Genomic DNA, 16,468 nt, shown 5'->3' with positions numbered 1-16,468 from the left:
CACTTTGCTCCCGTATAAATACCCTCTATGAAATGTATTATATTTTATAAAGTTTCATACATATTATTTTCAAATCATAGAAAGATTCATCCTGATTTTATTGATTTTGTAATATTTTTTCAAGGGGTATGGAATGGGGGATGTCCACCGACCTGTGCTCCCGTACAAATACACAAGATGAAGCATACATTATTGTCTATAAATATTTCATAATGTATAGGCTATCAAATACCCTGATTTTATTTATTCAACTTTACAAAACTCTTACCTTTATGAATTTAATCATCAGTTATGTTCGTTAAATTTAAGCTATGACTTTAAGTAAAGTCAACCATGCACGTGATCTAATAGTATCAAGCGATTCTAGAACATGGATGGAAGCTGATAAAGCCTGTACAGACAATGACCAAAGACTCCTATCTTTTATAAACAATGGAAATGTTGGAGATTTAAACACGTTATTTACTATGATGAATAGTGAAGGCTTATTAATGTAAGTATAATAATAAAGTATATTATTACTTCTAGATTTGATCATTGATTATCTAGTTAATACACCAGGCCCCAAGTTCACAAAGCATTCTCAGACTTAAGTTAAGAATTTACTCAAAATTGTTCTCCTTATTTTAACTAAAATATAGACCTTTATAAAACTTGTGTTGTTTTAATGTATCAAATACATCAATAAGAAACTATGTGCAAAGTTTCGTGTTTCTGGATCAAAGATATTTTTCATAAACAGTACTTGAAAGTTGAGTAAATTCTCAACTTAAAGATACATTATGGGAGATAAGATAAAGAGATGGCAGTTCTCGCTATAATAGTTAAAAAAAAACTAGATAGTGTAAATTTCAGTCAAATTGATCCACTATGATCCAAGAAAGAAGCGGGTGAAATTTTTGCCTAGTCTCGGTCATCATTACTTAAATCATTAATATAAACAGCTTAGTCTCGATTATCCACTTTTTCTGATTTAATTATCAACGGCCGTTAGCGGCATATAAGAATCTAATCCAGCCAACACCGAGGGCTATAGCCTTGACATCGAGAGTTTATTATGGTCTGGATAAGTTAATTAATGTCTAATTGATAATTTAGATAACCTAAAGAAAGACTTGTAATAAGCAGACTTTGCTCTTGCATAATGCATGTTTAAGTCTGAGAATGCTTTGTGAACTCAGGGCCAGGCCTACTGATTCAAGCTATTAACTTCAGAATACTTACGAGATTTGTTTTATTCGGTATAAAAGAAAATGAGGTCATGTTGTGTACTATGGTGGAACTTTTGCCCGGACGGCAGCGCCTCCACCTACTTCTCATGCCAAAGTTTTGTTCTTTTTTTTTTTACGAGAACGCTAACGTGTGCACAGGACACCAGATTTTCATCTCACCGAACGACTAGACGCTGTTCCCTTTCCGGCCATCCTTCCTGTACTTCCCAGTAGGCTACAACCCCGGTAGTTACTGAACTAAGTTAAGCTTTAGGATAATTTTGAACTGTGTTAATTCAACATAGTTCGTGCTCTTTAATTCATCCCCCTTGACTCCAACGGGACATTTTTATGCACCCCGTGTAATCACACAAACTGTTAAATGGTACTATTAAAACTCGGTATTTCGTTTAGTTTATATTTCGTTTTATTAGATTTACATAGATTGAATATAGTTCTAACACATAAACCTTGTCAAGCTAAGAAAAACAAGGACACAGTAGCTCAAATCAGACTCAAAAGAGAAGAAAAAAAAACTGAAGTTGTTAGTTCTCAATTTAGGGTAGAATAAAACTCTAAGTATAGGCTAGGTTTAAGAATTTGAGAGAGAGAGAGCGAGAGAGAGAGAGAGAGAGAGAGAGAGAGAGATGGGGTTTAACGTCCACTCGACACAAACTAGGTCATTTCGGGACTAACATATGGTTTAATTTTATTTCAATAATTCGCTTGCGCGTAGGGGTCTTTAGCAGTGGGAGGAAACCGGAGGACCCGGAGAAAACCCACGAGGTTGGACAGGCGACCCTACTCCTTGTCACGTACAACCGGGGATTCGAAATTAAGAATTTGAGGGAGAGTTTAAATTTGAATATAAGCATTGACCTGGGAAGGTTGTAACAATAGCGCCTATTACAGGTCACGTTAACCACAGATGGAACGTTGTTACAAATCTTTTGGTAGAGTGATAGGTGTCTAGCGTGTGCGCTTTAGATCGTGAGGTCTGTCACTGAGTCAAGTGATGTGGTTTCGATCCCACACTTGTACGTGACAAGAAGTAGAATCGACAGACCAATCTCCTGGGGGTTTTCCGAGTTCTCCCCTTCGTGCAAACGATCTATATAAATAAAATTGTACCGGATTATTATGCCTTAGATTCGTCAAACGGACGTTTGTCTTCACGACAGAAGTCTTCCACAAAAGAGCGTATGAATTTACATTTTAAGGACTGTCCATGGGGACAAAAAGCAAAAATTGCAACATAATAAATAATGCGTTTGAGGATTTTTTAAGAGTTTTAACCAGAATGCGGATTAACGTCTCGACCAGACAATTCTTCGGTCATTTTGAGATTGACATGTCATATCTTTCATTTCAATGGTTACTCGATTCCTTTTTTTTTATATGCTCTACCAAGAAATATCCGCCATGATTAAGCTAAAATCACTTTTTAGTTTTAAAAAATGTTGTCAAATAGATATATTATCTTATGTAGATGTAAGCAGAGGTAAATTTTTTGCATAATTTTTATAAAAGTAAAATATGGAAGCCCATAGTTACCCCTTTGTTCCTTCTTGCCTAGCGCGATGGCAAAAAGGCAAGATATGATGATTTCTACGCGCTGTTAACTCGTAACGAAGTTATGTCACGACGGAGCGAGATTAGGATATTTGTCACGGCGTCTTGAAGACAAGAAGGACCGAAAGGGTACTTATCGCTTTTCATAATAAAAGAATATTTACCTTTTAAAGACAGAAGAAAGTACGTTCCTGCACCTCTAATACACAGTCGTCTGAACGAACAATGACGTGACGTCAAATGTATGGTTATTACGTCTATCGTTTGTTTTATTTCGAATCATTCTGATTGGCTTTCGAAATTCTCATAAATTCACAATAATAACTTTTAAAAATGCATTATGTAAGAGCGTAATCTGCCCATTACTGGCTTCATACATTATATAAATTATTATCTTAAAAATTATTAACTCTTAGGGACATCGAATGAATCTAATTTTACGTAGACTAGAACACCGGGTCCATTTAAGGTTTAACGTTAAAATAGATGATTGTCATGTACCGTTGCTGCGGTCTTAGACAATCTGCGCTGCATTTTGTCAAAAATTTGAAACACTCATAAATATTCAATATATTAATTTTTCATTATCTATTTTTGAATAATTATTAGAAGAACGGTCAGCTCTTTATTTTTAAATAAGACGCGTTTTTATCCGATATTGTATTCTGAGAATTATTTATTCGTGGTTGAACTGAGAAGGATTTGAGAACGAGACTGTGAGTATGGTAGACTCGGGAGCCACAAAGTTAATGTTCTTACGTGGTTTCGGGGCACCTTTTAGTCTTAAATTTACGTCGAAATAATAACTTTGTTAAAACACATTGGTCAGAAAAGGCTCCGCAATTGGCAAAATATGAACAAAAGTTAGAGATTTTTAGCGCCTAAGACTATAGACTACCAGCAGCCTACCTAGAGCGATCATTGTAACTTTCTACAGGCCCGGATACCCTGACGATGAGGATAGCCTCAAACGGAACGAGGACGGGGCAAGTAGCTTACAGTTTTTAATTTACCAATTTTTCCTTAAATAGTGAAAGGACAGAATCCGATTCTAATCTTACCCATGCCACTATAGTTCCCACATTCAGAAGGGTTATGGATTTCTTCTACTTTACGATCAAGTAACAGTGTATGTTTTATTACTTTATACCAACAAAAAAAACAAAAACAACATTACTCCGCATACCCCTGGGTCGCTTTAGACTCGGGCCCTGGTTGCAATACCACAACACTTTGAAGATGTAATCAACAACATTTCAGTACAGACAAAAAACATCTTTCTTAACATGTGAAAGATACACTATTACTGGCAAATATAGACTTATCAATCTATGAATATATGTTTATATTACTTTTATGGCTACTGGGCGCCCGATAATTCATTCCTTGGCATGAACATATGGAGCTAATAAAGGTATCTAATAGGGTATTTGTTTTGTTTGTCTGAATTATTATAAGGACACCGTTTAGCTCTTTCTATTTTTCAACTGCAACTATTAATAAGAGTATTTGTCTTTAGATGGGGATTTAAATGTATTATATTATAAATATATATGAATACATGGATTTGTGTTTTACAAAAAGCGATATCGATGATTACTTTTTGCTCTATGTTGACAAACCACGCTGTTATGTCTCTCTTAGACATCTTTATGTTTTCTGGCATGCATAAAATCCTTTGTGAATTTATTGATATTTCCGTCGATATCACGATGTGAATAAATATGCAAAGGACAAAGTAAATCAATAGAAAGCATCTCTATTCACAAAGTTGGGGCGAAGTATAGGTTTCTGTTTGTATATACATCTAGCATAATTACCCGGTGGTGCACGGGTGACAATCGCCATTATCTAACATCCATAATAAAGCGATAGTCATTAATTGTTAATTACCCCATTAAATACTGCACCCAATACAAATTAATTCGCGCCATTAAATGTCTTGTAAATAACTGTTGATTATGAAGTTCTGAATGTTCAACAGCTTAGTTTCCTATACTTTCTCTTAAGACATATTTATAACAGCGGATAAATGTTCTTTTGCTCCTTATTGTCTTCGCGTTAGCTAAATGCTAAGCCAAGCAACCGCGACAAATGGACCTAATCTCGCTCCGTCGTTTTGCTATTAAGTTCAGCGCGAAGGCAAGGCATAATCAGTGCGAAGCCAAGAAGTAGATTCACTTCTTAGCTGCCCCTTGTTCATTTCTTGCCTTCGCTCTGAACTCATAGCGAAACGAAGCCGCGACGGAGCGAGATTTCTTCCCTTTTTGCCCTCAACGATTCTTTAACCGGAAGGCGAAAGCAATAATTCACGAAGGAAAGTAGTCTTCATGGTTGTCGATATCTTGATTTATGGCTATTTGCCTCCTATATGTCGTATCTTTCACTTCAATGGTTACTCGTGTATTCAGAGAGGGAAAATATGGCCCCATCCGAACCACTAAGCATACTTTGCACGTATGTTTTAAAGATTAAAACTCGATTCCTTTATTTATGTGCTCTACCAAGAAATATCCGCCATGATTAAGCTAAAATCACAGTTTAGTTTTAAAAAATATTGTCAAAAAGATATATTATCTTATATAGATATAAGCAGAGGTAATTTTTTGCATAATTTTTATAACAGTAAAATATGGAAGCCCATGATTACCCCTTTGTTCCTTCTTACCTAGCGCGAAGGCAACAAGGCCAGATGTGTAACCACGCTGTTAACTCATAGCGAAGTTATGTCGCGACGGAGCGAGAGAGAGAGAGAGAGAGAGAGAGAGAGAAATGGGGTTTAATGTCCACTCGACACAAACTAGGTCATTTCGGGACTAACATATGGTTTAATTTTAATTCAATAATTCGCTTGCGCATAGGGGTCTTTAGCAGTGGGGGGAAACCGGAGGACCCGGAGAAAACCCACGAGGTTGGACAGGCGACCCTACTCCTTGTCACGTACAACCGGGGATTCGAAACCACGCCAGTCGACTCAATGACAGACTTTATGATACAGCGCGCGCACGCTAACCATTCAGCCATCCAACCCCCGCGCGACGGAGCGAGATTAGGATATTTGTCACGGCGTCTTGAAGACAAGAAGGACCGAAAGGGTACTTATCGCTTTCCATAATAAAATAATATTCACCTTTTAAATTCAGAAGAAAGTACGTTCCTGCACCTCTAATACACAGTCGTCTGAACGAACAATGACGTGACGTCAAATGTATGGTTATTACGTCTATCGTTTGTTTTATTTCGAATCATTCTGATTGGCTTTAGAAATTCTCATAAATTCACGATAATAACCTTTAAAAATGCATTATGTAAGAGCGTAATCTGCCCATTTCTGGCTTCATACATTATATAAATTATTATCTAAATATTTATTAACATGACAAGTCCATAATCAACTCTTAGGGACATCGAATGGCTCTAATTTTACGTAGACTAGAACACAAGGTCCATTTAAGGGTTTAACGGTAAAATAGATAATCGCGACTTACTCTCGATTGTCATGTACCATTGCTACGATCTTAAACAATCTACGCTACATTTTGTCAAATATTTGAAACACTCATAACTTCGCACAGAATAATGAAATATTCAATATATTCATTTTTCATTACATATTTTTGAATAATTATTAGAAGAACGGCCAGTTCTTTTTCTTTAAATAAGCCGCGTTTTTATCTGGTGTATCGATATTGTATTCTGAGAATTATTTATTCATGGTTGAACTGAGAAGGAGGCTGTCATTATGGTTTTGGGGTGCCTTTTAGTCTTGAATGTACGCCGTAATAATAACTTATCGATACTGTTAAGGGTCCATGTGGCCTACGTGCTAGCCTATCAGTCCGATAGATGTTCAAAGGTTGCTCCGAGTCTGTATCTGGGAGGGCACCCATCTCTAGGATGTACTGGAGGGTTCTCATGCCCCTGGTGTAAGAAACTATTTTTAAAATGATGGTTTCTGGAGTACATACTGATGTTTCTAGCTTATGAACAAATTTGGCGTATGGCAAACTTACCAATAAATGAAAAAAAATAATTATGTACTAGACAAAATGTAACACACCGTGGGACACTATGCCACATCGTGGGACACCATGCCACACCGTGGGACACTATGCCACACCGTCGGACCAAATCGACACTGAATCGGATTTCTAACGCCACGGTTTCACTCTAGCAAAACTAAGGACCGTGGAAGCCTATTCTATAAACTATTTCATGACACATTCTGAATCTTTTAAATATAGTCAATAAAACTTTTAAAGATCGTGCTGTTCTAAAATAAAATATTTATCCGCTGTCAAGAACATCAATGGATCAATTGTCTTTGATCTAGGTAATAGGAAAACCTGAGAGAGTTCTGCCTAAATACACATGTATTTTTATATTCCCTAGTAACGTAAGTAAAATATATCGTTTAATTTTATCTCGTTAATTTAAAAAAACCCCAACAAAAACAACAGCATGTCTTCATGGTACCCTGAAGTAGGTATATGTGTATGTAGATACTTTCAAGATGTTTATGCATTAGAATATCTATCAGAACACATTCGGTGGCCATCATCACCACTATAACAATATCAACGTGCTGTCTCCCTCCCCTATCGGTTTATTTGTATAGTTGCAATCAGAGGCCCGCGAGAGCGACATCCGGGTACTGGGACAAGAAACTTTGTGGAGGTGGGGGATACCCCGGACTCGAAAAGTTTTGAAAGACACATCTAGCGTCATGTATATCTGGGGTAAATGGAGGTTACTTTGTTAAAACACATTGGTCGGAAAAGGGTCCACAATTGGCAAAATATCGAACAAAAAATAGAGATTTTTAGCGCCTAATGAATCGAAGACTATAGACTACCAGCAGCCTACCTAGAGCAATCATTGTAACTTTCTACAGGCTAGGTTACCCTGACGATGACGATAGCCTCAAACGGAACGAGGACGGGCCGAGGTTCCATGGCGCTAAGGTTTATAGTTTTTAATTTACCAATTTTTCCTTAAATAGTGAACGGACAGAATCCGATTCTAATCTTACCCATGCCACTATATTTCCCACATTCAGAAGTGTCATCGATTTCTTCTACTTTACGATCAAGTAACAGTGTATTTTTTTATTACTTTATGCAAACATTTTTTTAAAAAAAAAACGTTACTCCGCATACCCCTGGGTCGCTCTAGACTCGGGCCCTAGTTGCAACACCACAACATTTTGAAGATGTAATCAACAACACTTCAGTGCAGACAAAAAACATCTTTCTTAACATGTGAAAGATACACTATTACTGGCAAATATAGACTTATCAATCCTTACATGAGTTATCTATGAATATATAATGTTTACATTACTTTTATTGTTACTGATCGCTCAAGGGGATAATTCATTCCTTGGCATGAATATATGGAGCTAATAAAGGTGTCTTATAGGGTGTTTGTTTTGTTTGTCTGAATTATTATAAGAACACTGTTTAGCTCTTTCTGTTTTTCAACTGCAACTATTAATAAGAGTATTTGTCTTTTGATGGGGGATTTAAATGTATTATATTATAAATATATATGAATACATGGATTTGTGTTTTACGAAAAGCGATATCGATGATTACGTTTTGCTCTATAATGTTGACAAACCCCAATGTTATGTCTCTCTTAGACATCTTTATGTTTTCTGGCATGCATAAAATCCTTTGTGAATTTATTGATATTTCCGGCGATATCACGATGTGAATAAATATGCAAAGGACAAAGCAAACCAAATGAAAGCATCTCTATTCACAAAGTTGGGGCGAAGTATGTGTTTTTGTTCAATATACATCTAGCATAATTACCCGGCGGGGCACGGGTGACAAATCACCATTATCTAACATCCATAATAAAGCGATAGTCATTAATTGTTAATTACCCAATTAAATACTGCACCCAATACAAATTAATTCGCGCCATTAAATGTTAATTACCCAATTAAATACTGCACCCAATACAAATTAATTCGCGCCATTAAATGTCTTGTAAACAACTGTTGATTGTGAAGTTCTGAATGTTCAACCGATTAGTTTCCTATACTTTCTCTTAAGTATGGAAGCGTATAGGGCTCAATAGCGCGATAAATACCGCAATATTAAGTTGGTAATATGTTAACATATTGTAATTGTTATGAAGATTTTATCTCTGAAAAGACAATTTTTGCCGAGTTAATTAAATAACTCGCTATGTTGTATGTCGTCATTTCGTTTTAAATGCACACGCCGATATAGCGCATGACAATATTTCGCGAAAATGTCGGCACAAAACTACGACGAAATGGAATATGTCGACAAAGCTTCAGAATAGCAATATCTTAACGCAAACGGGCACATTTAAATCGAAATGGAGACCTATAACACAGCGCGTTGCTCATTAAGTTGGTAATATGTCAACATATTGTGATTGTTCTGATGATTTTATCTCTGAAAAGACAATTTTTGCCAAGTTAATTGAATAACCTACCTATGTTGTATGTCGTCATTTCGTTTTAAATGCACACGCCGACATAGCGAATGGCGATATTTCGCGATTATGTCGACATATGCTACGGCGATATGGAATATGTCGACAAAGCTTCAGAATAGCAATATCTTAACGCAAACGTGCACATTTAAAACGAAATGACGACATACAACATAGCGCGTTATTCAATTAACTCGGCAAAAAATGTCTTTTCAGAGATAAAATCATCAGAACAATCACAATATGTTGACATATTACCAACTTAATATTGCGGTATGTATCGCGCTATTGGCCCCTATACGCGTCCATATACACGAGCAACGGTTCAGAAGAGGGATAATTAACCAACAAGAGACACTTGTATTAGATTTGTTCAATAAACAAACCCCACTTTAGCAATTTACAGTAAACATTTATTTCGACCTTTAAACTAATATTAAAACTATTGTAGGAATTCCTCTGTATGGACTGGATTACGTCTGCACGGTGGCGAAGATAGTTTTATGTGGGATAACTGTAATATATCTGATGTTGATTTACCGTGGGCGATAGACCAGCCACGGCAGTTTCAAAATAACACTTGTGTTGCCCTGCATTGGTCAACACTTAAACTTCATACATTCAAATGTTTGATCAACTACCAGTTTATTTGCGAAATTCCTCACGGTATGTTTTTTTTTTATTTTCTTGTCTGTAACTTCCATTTATATTTGTTTTTCTTTTTCTAAACGCCTGTTTGTATTATCTTTACCGAGTTAAAATATCATGACTTATTAAGTATATAGCCCTGGGTACTTATTCATCAATGTTAACTCCACCATTTGTCATGAACACAGTGATGAATTGATTGGAGTTTAACGGCACCATCCAGACTAATGAAGACAAAACATAGCGATCAAATCTTGCGATGTGAGCTGTCAGTGCTCCTATAATAAAAAAATGGACGATTTCAACACGAATATCGCCAGGTACAGGTCTCACCAAAATGACCACTGATGGAATATATTATTATTATTATTATTATTATTATTATTATTATGGGTTGTTTTCTTACAGCGAACTGTTGGATTGAAGCATTTCCGTTTCATATGCCAGGTCCAGGTATCGGCCAAATAGCCACGGGTAGTTTAACATACTTAGAATGTGTAGAAGATTGTATTAATACTGCTCTTGGCCCTCAATCATGTGTACTTTTTCAAATGGCGGGTGGCATATGTTCCATCTCGGTATCATCTAATTCATACATCAACTCCAAACCACCTCTTATAGGAGTTGCAGCATATAATATAGTCTATGTAAAAAGATGTTTAGCATGTGAGTATTTTAAGTCATAATTATAAATTATACCCCTATTTCATAAATCTATACAGCTAATAATATATTTCATACAACACTACAAATATATAATTCCATATCTCTTATGGTGAAAAGAACCACGGTGGGCCCACATTCTACACAGATAGAATTAGAAACTTTGAGGGGGGGGGGGATGACCGAATGGTTAGCACGCGCGCGCTGTATCATACGGTCTGTCATTGAGTCAACTTGCGGGGTTTCGATTCCCGGGTGTGCGTGACAAGGGGTAGGGTCGCCTGTCCAACCTCGTGGGTTTTCTCCGGGTCCTACGGTTCCTTCCCACTGCTTAAGACCCCTCCGCGCAAGCGAATGGTTGAAATAAAATTGAACCATGTGTTAGTCCCGAAATGACCTAGTTTGTGTCGAGTGGACGTTAAACCCCATCTCTCTCTCTCTCTCTCTCTCTCTCACAAACTTTGAGAGTATAGATCTCTGCCCTGTATACTATTTTGTGATGCGGATGTATTCCACTTTACATCTGGCATACACACAAAGACTGACTACCTTTCAAAATTTACAAAATACATTTGCTGTTTTCGAGTAAATTCGTCTATTTGGGAATTAAAAAAGATGGTCAACTAGATTGGTGTCTGTTGTCATGCGGAGCAGAATGTAGACCGACGGCGTAAGTTTAGTATGAGTGACTCAGTGAGTAAGGCCAGGACCGTAACTAGCACAGAGCAACGAGGGGGGCGGGGAGTGTTCTCGGAGGTGCTGTAATATTGACGGACAATGTATATCTATTCTTTTTATGGTCGAAAATTTTTTCATGGGGGGGGGGGGGAACTTTTTGCAGGGGGGGGGGGGCTGAGTAACGCGCTGTCCTGGGTTTGATCCCGGTATTTTGCAGAGTGGTTTCTGATGGGAGGAAACACCGTACAGTTGGAATTCGAAGAAGGTTAAGCGGAAACGCCCCTGTCGAGGAAACCAATTCCCTCAAAGCACACTTATTTCTCGGTCAATGCAGGGATCGAACACCCGACCCCCAGGCTAGCGAGCCAGCGTCTTAGCCACTTAGCCACGTGATCCCTAATGGAAATGGAACTAGTTGACACCAGGACCCGATTTACATTGCCGCATGCTTTATGTAGTGTTAATCCTTTCGGTGCCAGAAGTCGAGGGTGTTCTCGACACAGGTTAATTCCATTAGTATGCCAGACGTCGAGTGTTCTCGACATACGTTATTTTAACTATAAATGATGTATGTTTAGTACCCAGTACCGCTAATAGGTGACTGACTGTCATTTTGCCTTTTTACTTCCTTTTTCTTTAAGATTTTTTTATGAGATTTATGAAAAACACCCCTTTTAAACCTATGTGATTCAAACCTTCTTGAGGTACACAGTTCTATCTCCTTGTGCCTGACAAACATTTTGTAAACCACAAAGGCCTATCTCTAATTATCGTATTTCAGTTAGACCGAACTGAATCACATTACATTAAGAAACACCACACAATCTGATAGCTTCTCCTGGTAAAAATTCATCGAGTTTCAAAATACACGACATATTACTCGGTGGTTACAGTAAAATAAGTGTTCGGGGATATAGCAATCAGGTATTTTAATATTGTATTTTTCAGATACGACTAGGAAATACAACACGTCGTTGATAACATATACATCATTACCAGAAAGAGAACCGTGTACAATAGCTTTACCACCAGAATCAACCGTTTTAACTTCATCAAGTTCCCTAGATGAGACTTTGTCGGCCCCATTATTCCCATTTGCTACAGATCCTGTAACATCTAGTACTGATAGGCTAACGGTGTGGGATTTCCAGTCGTTGATGGGAACTACAGATTTTAGCATGAGGAGTAGAAATATCGGGGTATCAGCTTCTTCTAGTGGTTCGGCACATCATGGTATTGGAGGTACATCGTCTAGTATTTATGAACCAGTTGTCAGTACAATATATTCAGGCTCGGTATCATCAATGATAGCTTCAACACTTACCCTCAATTCGCATCAAAAGACACCAAGTCTGAATGATCCAGTATCAACAATGATAGCTTCATCCATTACCGTCAATTCTTATCAACAGACGCCAAATCTGGATGGTCTAGTAGATTTAGACTCAGCGTCAACAACGACAGCTTCTATAATTTCCCTAAATCCATATCAAAGGACTTCGGCACAGAATGGTCAGTTATATTCAGACTCCATAACTTCAACAATTATCATCAATTCAGATATAGAAACTTCACATCAGAATAGTCCAACATACTCAGACTCAGTGATAACTACGATAACTTCACCATTTACCACTGGTTCAAGACAAGACACTTCAAATCGGAATGGTGGCTTTCTACTTCAGCCCCAGGAAGTATCAGTGTCACCAACAGTATACGCATCAACCGAATCGCTTTTAACCTACACATATAGCGACAAAGGAACATCTGTTTTATCAACCGAAACTTCTTTGCTGACAGTTTTTGAATCGATGACTTCTGCAGTAACAAAAGTTGTGTCATCTGCATCATCTGTGTTGAGCATAGATTCGTCAATTAATAACACCGCAATTACCCCAATGATAATGCCAACTACGACAATTTCTGGTGATTTAGTGACAGACATAAATGATAGTAAGTATCATTCATTCTAGCTAATGGCAATTCGGAAAGTCTGAAAAATTAATAACATGACTCTAATTATCAGTTTTATTTGTATATAAAAATAATTCGTTATATTCTTTATACCGGGCCTGAATAGAACATCAGGACACAAAGTACTTCTCAAAATTGGAAGATATGGTATGCTATGAGGTGCATGTTACCCGGACAGCAACGCTACGACCTACTATTGATCCGATTTCCAACTGTCAGTGAATCTTTAACGTGCTACAATTGTTTCAGCGGGACCTCGACTAGTTGTCCCATCCGAAAGACCGTTTCATTCTTGCTGGAAAATTACGAAGAACTTTCTCGAAGTCCTGACCTCCTGATTAGTAAGCTAGCGCTATACTGACCGAACCCTTTAGACTCTTAAGTTCTGAAGAGCATTATGTAATTATTTTACTTCGAAATAAAAGGAAGAAGTAACTCGTGAAATGACATACTCTGGCATCGATTTCCTTTCTGACTTATTTGTAATACACCCAAGTAGGCAATACACCCAAGTAGGCTTTTAGTCTGGCTTCCTGTCTCGGTGTTTATTTAAACTCGTCAATTTATTTTCTAGGACATTGGAAACGCTTTAATAAACAAACAGAAAAAAAAACATTGTGATACAACCAAACAAAAACATTTTAACAAAGTGGTAAGGTGCTAACTCGAACTTCCGGAAACAATTATTTGGTACGGCTGTTCATATCCTTACGCGAGAATTCATACTCGGGAACTAAAACGAAAACAATATGATTAATTATACATGAAATGAGGTTTAGCGTCCCACTTTTCTGCACCGAATGGGGTAATGAAGATGGACATACGCCATGCAGTGTGCTATAAGGGAAATTTTGCTCGGACAGTGGCGCTACGGCCTACTCTTATTTCGAATTCCAACTGTCAAGGGTTCTTTTACGTGCACGTCAATATGTACACGGGACTAGATTATTTTCCTTGCCAAGCCTTTCGCCCTGTCCCACTGACAAAGGGAAAATTTGTCGGTCAACACCGGGAGCGAACTTGGGACCTCCAGGTTAGCGAGCCAGCACCCGATCTCTGAGCCACCGCGGCTCCATAATTAATTATAAATAATAATCAATTATACTGAACTAAATAATAATTCTGCGTCTGAGACTGTCAACGGTATTTTTTTTTAACTTTCCAATATCTGTATTTATATTTTTAGAGTCACCGGTTCTTGCTCTGTGTGAGTGTGTTTGCATTGGTAATGGGTCCGGAAGTTACGGCGTGCAAGAAAACGAATTGAAAGAAATCCTGCAAAAGTTGTTTGTGGATAAATCAACATTGTCATCTACCCGACGGAAATTAACGAGTGCGGAAGATCACCGACCTTCCGCTATTATAACTGGCCGATTGGGAATGGTGGTTCTTGTCGGCGTGTTCTGTTTCATGCTGCTTTTGGACTCTCAACGAGTTATTGTGGCCATTTTGGATTTTAAACGATCAAAAACAGTGACTAGACCAGCAATATTATAGATGTGTAATATATTTTGATATTAAAAGTATTATCATTACTAAGACTAACTGGTCGCCTTTCATCACTTAAATAAAGGAAGTGTGACTGGTTTTGCTGAAATCTTCACAGACTTTTTTTAACCACTGATTAAGACAGTTTGTGTCCACGTAGTCCTCGACTAATTAGTAAAATGTCGACCGATTAGTGGTGGGTGCTTACCTTTTCCTGAAAATATCATACCACACCTTGTCACGGGAATGCCTGTCTCTCGAATGTATTGTTTCTCCCAGAAAGTATAGTGTGCCGTAGAAATGAGAATTGCCATTTCATTTCAAGGGTTGTTTTTGTTGGATTTGGCCTGAGCACTGACAAATTGCACGATGTACATTACTGATAAATAGGAATATTTCAAGTGTTGGCGGGATGTGGAGGTGTTATGGAGGAACGATTTATTAAAGTGCATCATTTGCATTTGTCGGGGTAAATATAAAATGTTCCACGACTTTATCCACGCTAAAATGTACTCAAATCGATTTTTTAACATTTAATTAAGAAAACAAAATCAACATCTCATCAAAGGTAATTATCTCTTAGTTTGGATTCAATTGGATTAATAAGAGGTATTTCAAAAGATTTAGAGAAACTCATAGGTGGTGCTAATTTATGTTGACATACATTGTCATATCGTATGGAATGAAGCTAAATGCCGAACGTTGACAAATTTTCAATTCAATTGTTTGTAAAAAGTGGTAGGAATTGGACCATTTTGGACTGATATTGTTTTTTTTTAAATATAAAATTCAACTTGCAGAATATTGTAGTTTGCAAGTGATGACGTTCAGAGACCTGTATTAAAAGCTTATTAGTATGCATGGGCAAAACGGTTGTTTTTTTTTACAGTACTAATTGATAAGAAGTTGGTCGTGGGACGTGGAATCCCACGTAAAAGACGTCATAAGTGAGGATCATTCTATACAGCGTGGATCTCGACATTGATTTCGTTTAATCGCCGCATTTTTATACACCCAAACGGCCGCCTGTCCGTCACCAATTGTCTTGTGAAAGCGATAGAGGACATAACTTATTGAAATCAGTATTCCGAGCGTTCTGTGTCTTTTTGTTCCAGAGTTATCACCCCCTTTGTCAAAAGGTTTGTGATGGCGATTGAGGCAACAATTCAACAGTTTGTAATAGATTTTAGCAAGCTTTTAAACACAACAGACATCAGAAATCTTGAAGGTACCCCTTATCAAATTTAGTCAACATCCAAGTTTTCCATTGAGATAAGCTGCTGTGGAGAAACATCTGCGTGCGGGGGTACTTCTGGGCTTTACATACCCAGCATCTCTCTCTCTCTCTCTCTCTCTCTCTCTCTCTCTCTCTCTACCCCCTCCCCCCCCCCCCGCAAGCATTGCAATTATTTCATTTCGACTACTTATAAGAAGAATCTTTTCACAACGAACACAAAATACGTAAACAGTATAAAATGTTATTTATAAATAAATTAACAAAATTACATACAAATAAAGATAACGTCATAAAAAATCGGACTTTAGAAATATTGATCCTTCCTGTAAAGCAGAGCATGCGTATAAAAAATAGCAGAATCACCGTAAGAATGGAAACAAGTATGGTTAATTTACAATGACCAAATATTATAAACTGATAGACATAACAATTCCCGATACTAAATCTAAATTTTAAAGTCTGAATGCGTCATATGCATTTCCACAACTTTATCCACGCTAAAGATGCCCAACAAAACCGT

General features: G+C 37.4%; 1 protein-coding gene and 1 long non-coding RNA gene across 2 annotated transcripts; both read left to right on the top strand.

Moving 5' to 3' along the window:
- Positions 1–310: 310 nt before the first annotated feature.
- Positions 311–10,537, top strand: LOC130012247 (uncharacterized). Its single transcript, XR_008787633.1, has 3 exons — positions 311–493; positions 9,712–9,926; positions 10,317–10,537. It is a non-coding gene; the product is annotated as an uncharacterized LOC130012247 (long non-coding RNA).
- Positions 10,538–12,216: 1,679 nt separating this feature from the next.
- LOC126814331 (uncharacterized) lies at positions 12,217–15,571 on the top strand. The gene is made up of 2 exons (XM_050539424.2): positions 12,217–13,202; positions 14,410–15,571. The coding sequence occupies exons 1-2, from the start codon at positions 12,407–12,409 to the stop codon at positions 14,718–14,720; spliced, it is 1,107 nt and encodes a 368-aa protein (XP_050395381.1). The 5' UTR covers positions 12,217–12,406; the 3' UTR covers positions 14,721–15,571.
- Positions 15,572–16,468: the final 897 nt, after the last annotated feature.

This window comes from Patella vulgata, chromosome 3, assembly GCF_932274485.2.
Source record: "Patella vulgata chromosome 3, xgPatVulg1.2, whole genome shotgun sequence".
In the NCBI taxonomy this organism is placed as follows: domain Eukaryota; kingdom Metazoa; phylum Mollusca; class Gastropoda; family Patellidae; genus Patella; species Patella vulgata.
This window is presented reverse-complemented; position numbering and strand designations above follow the sequence as displayed.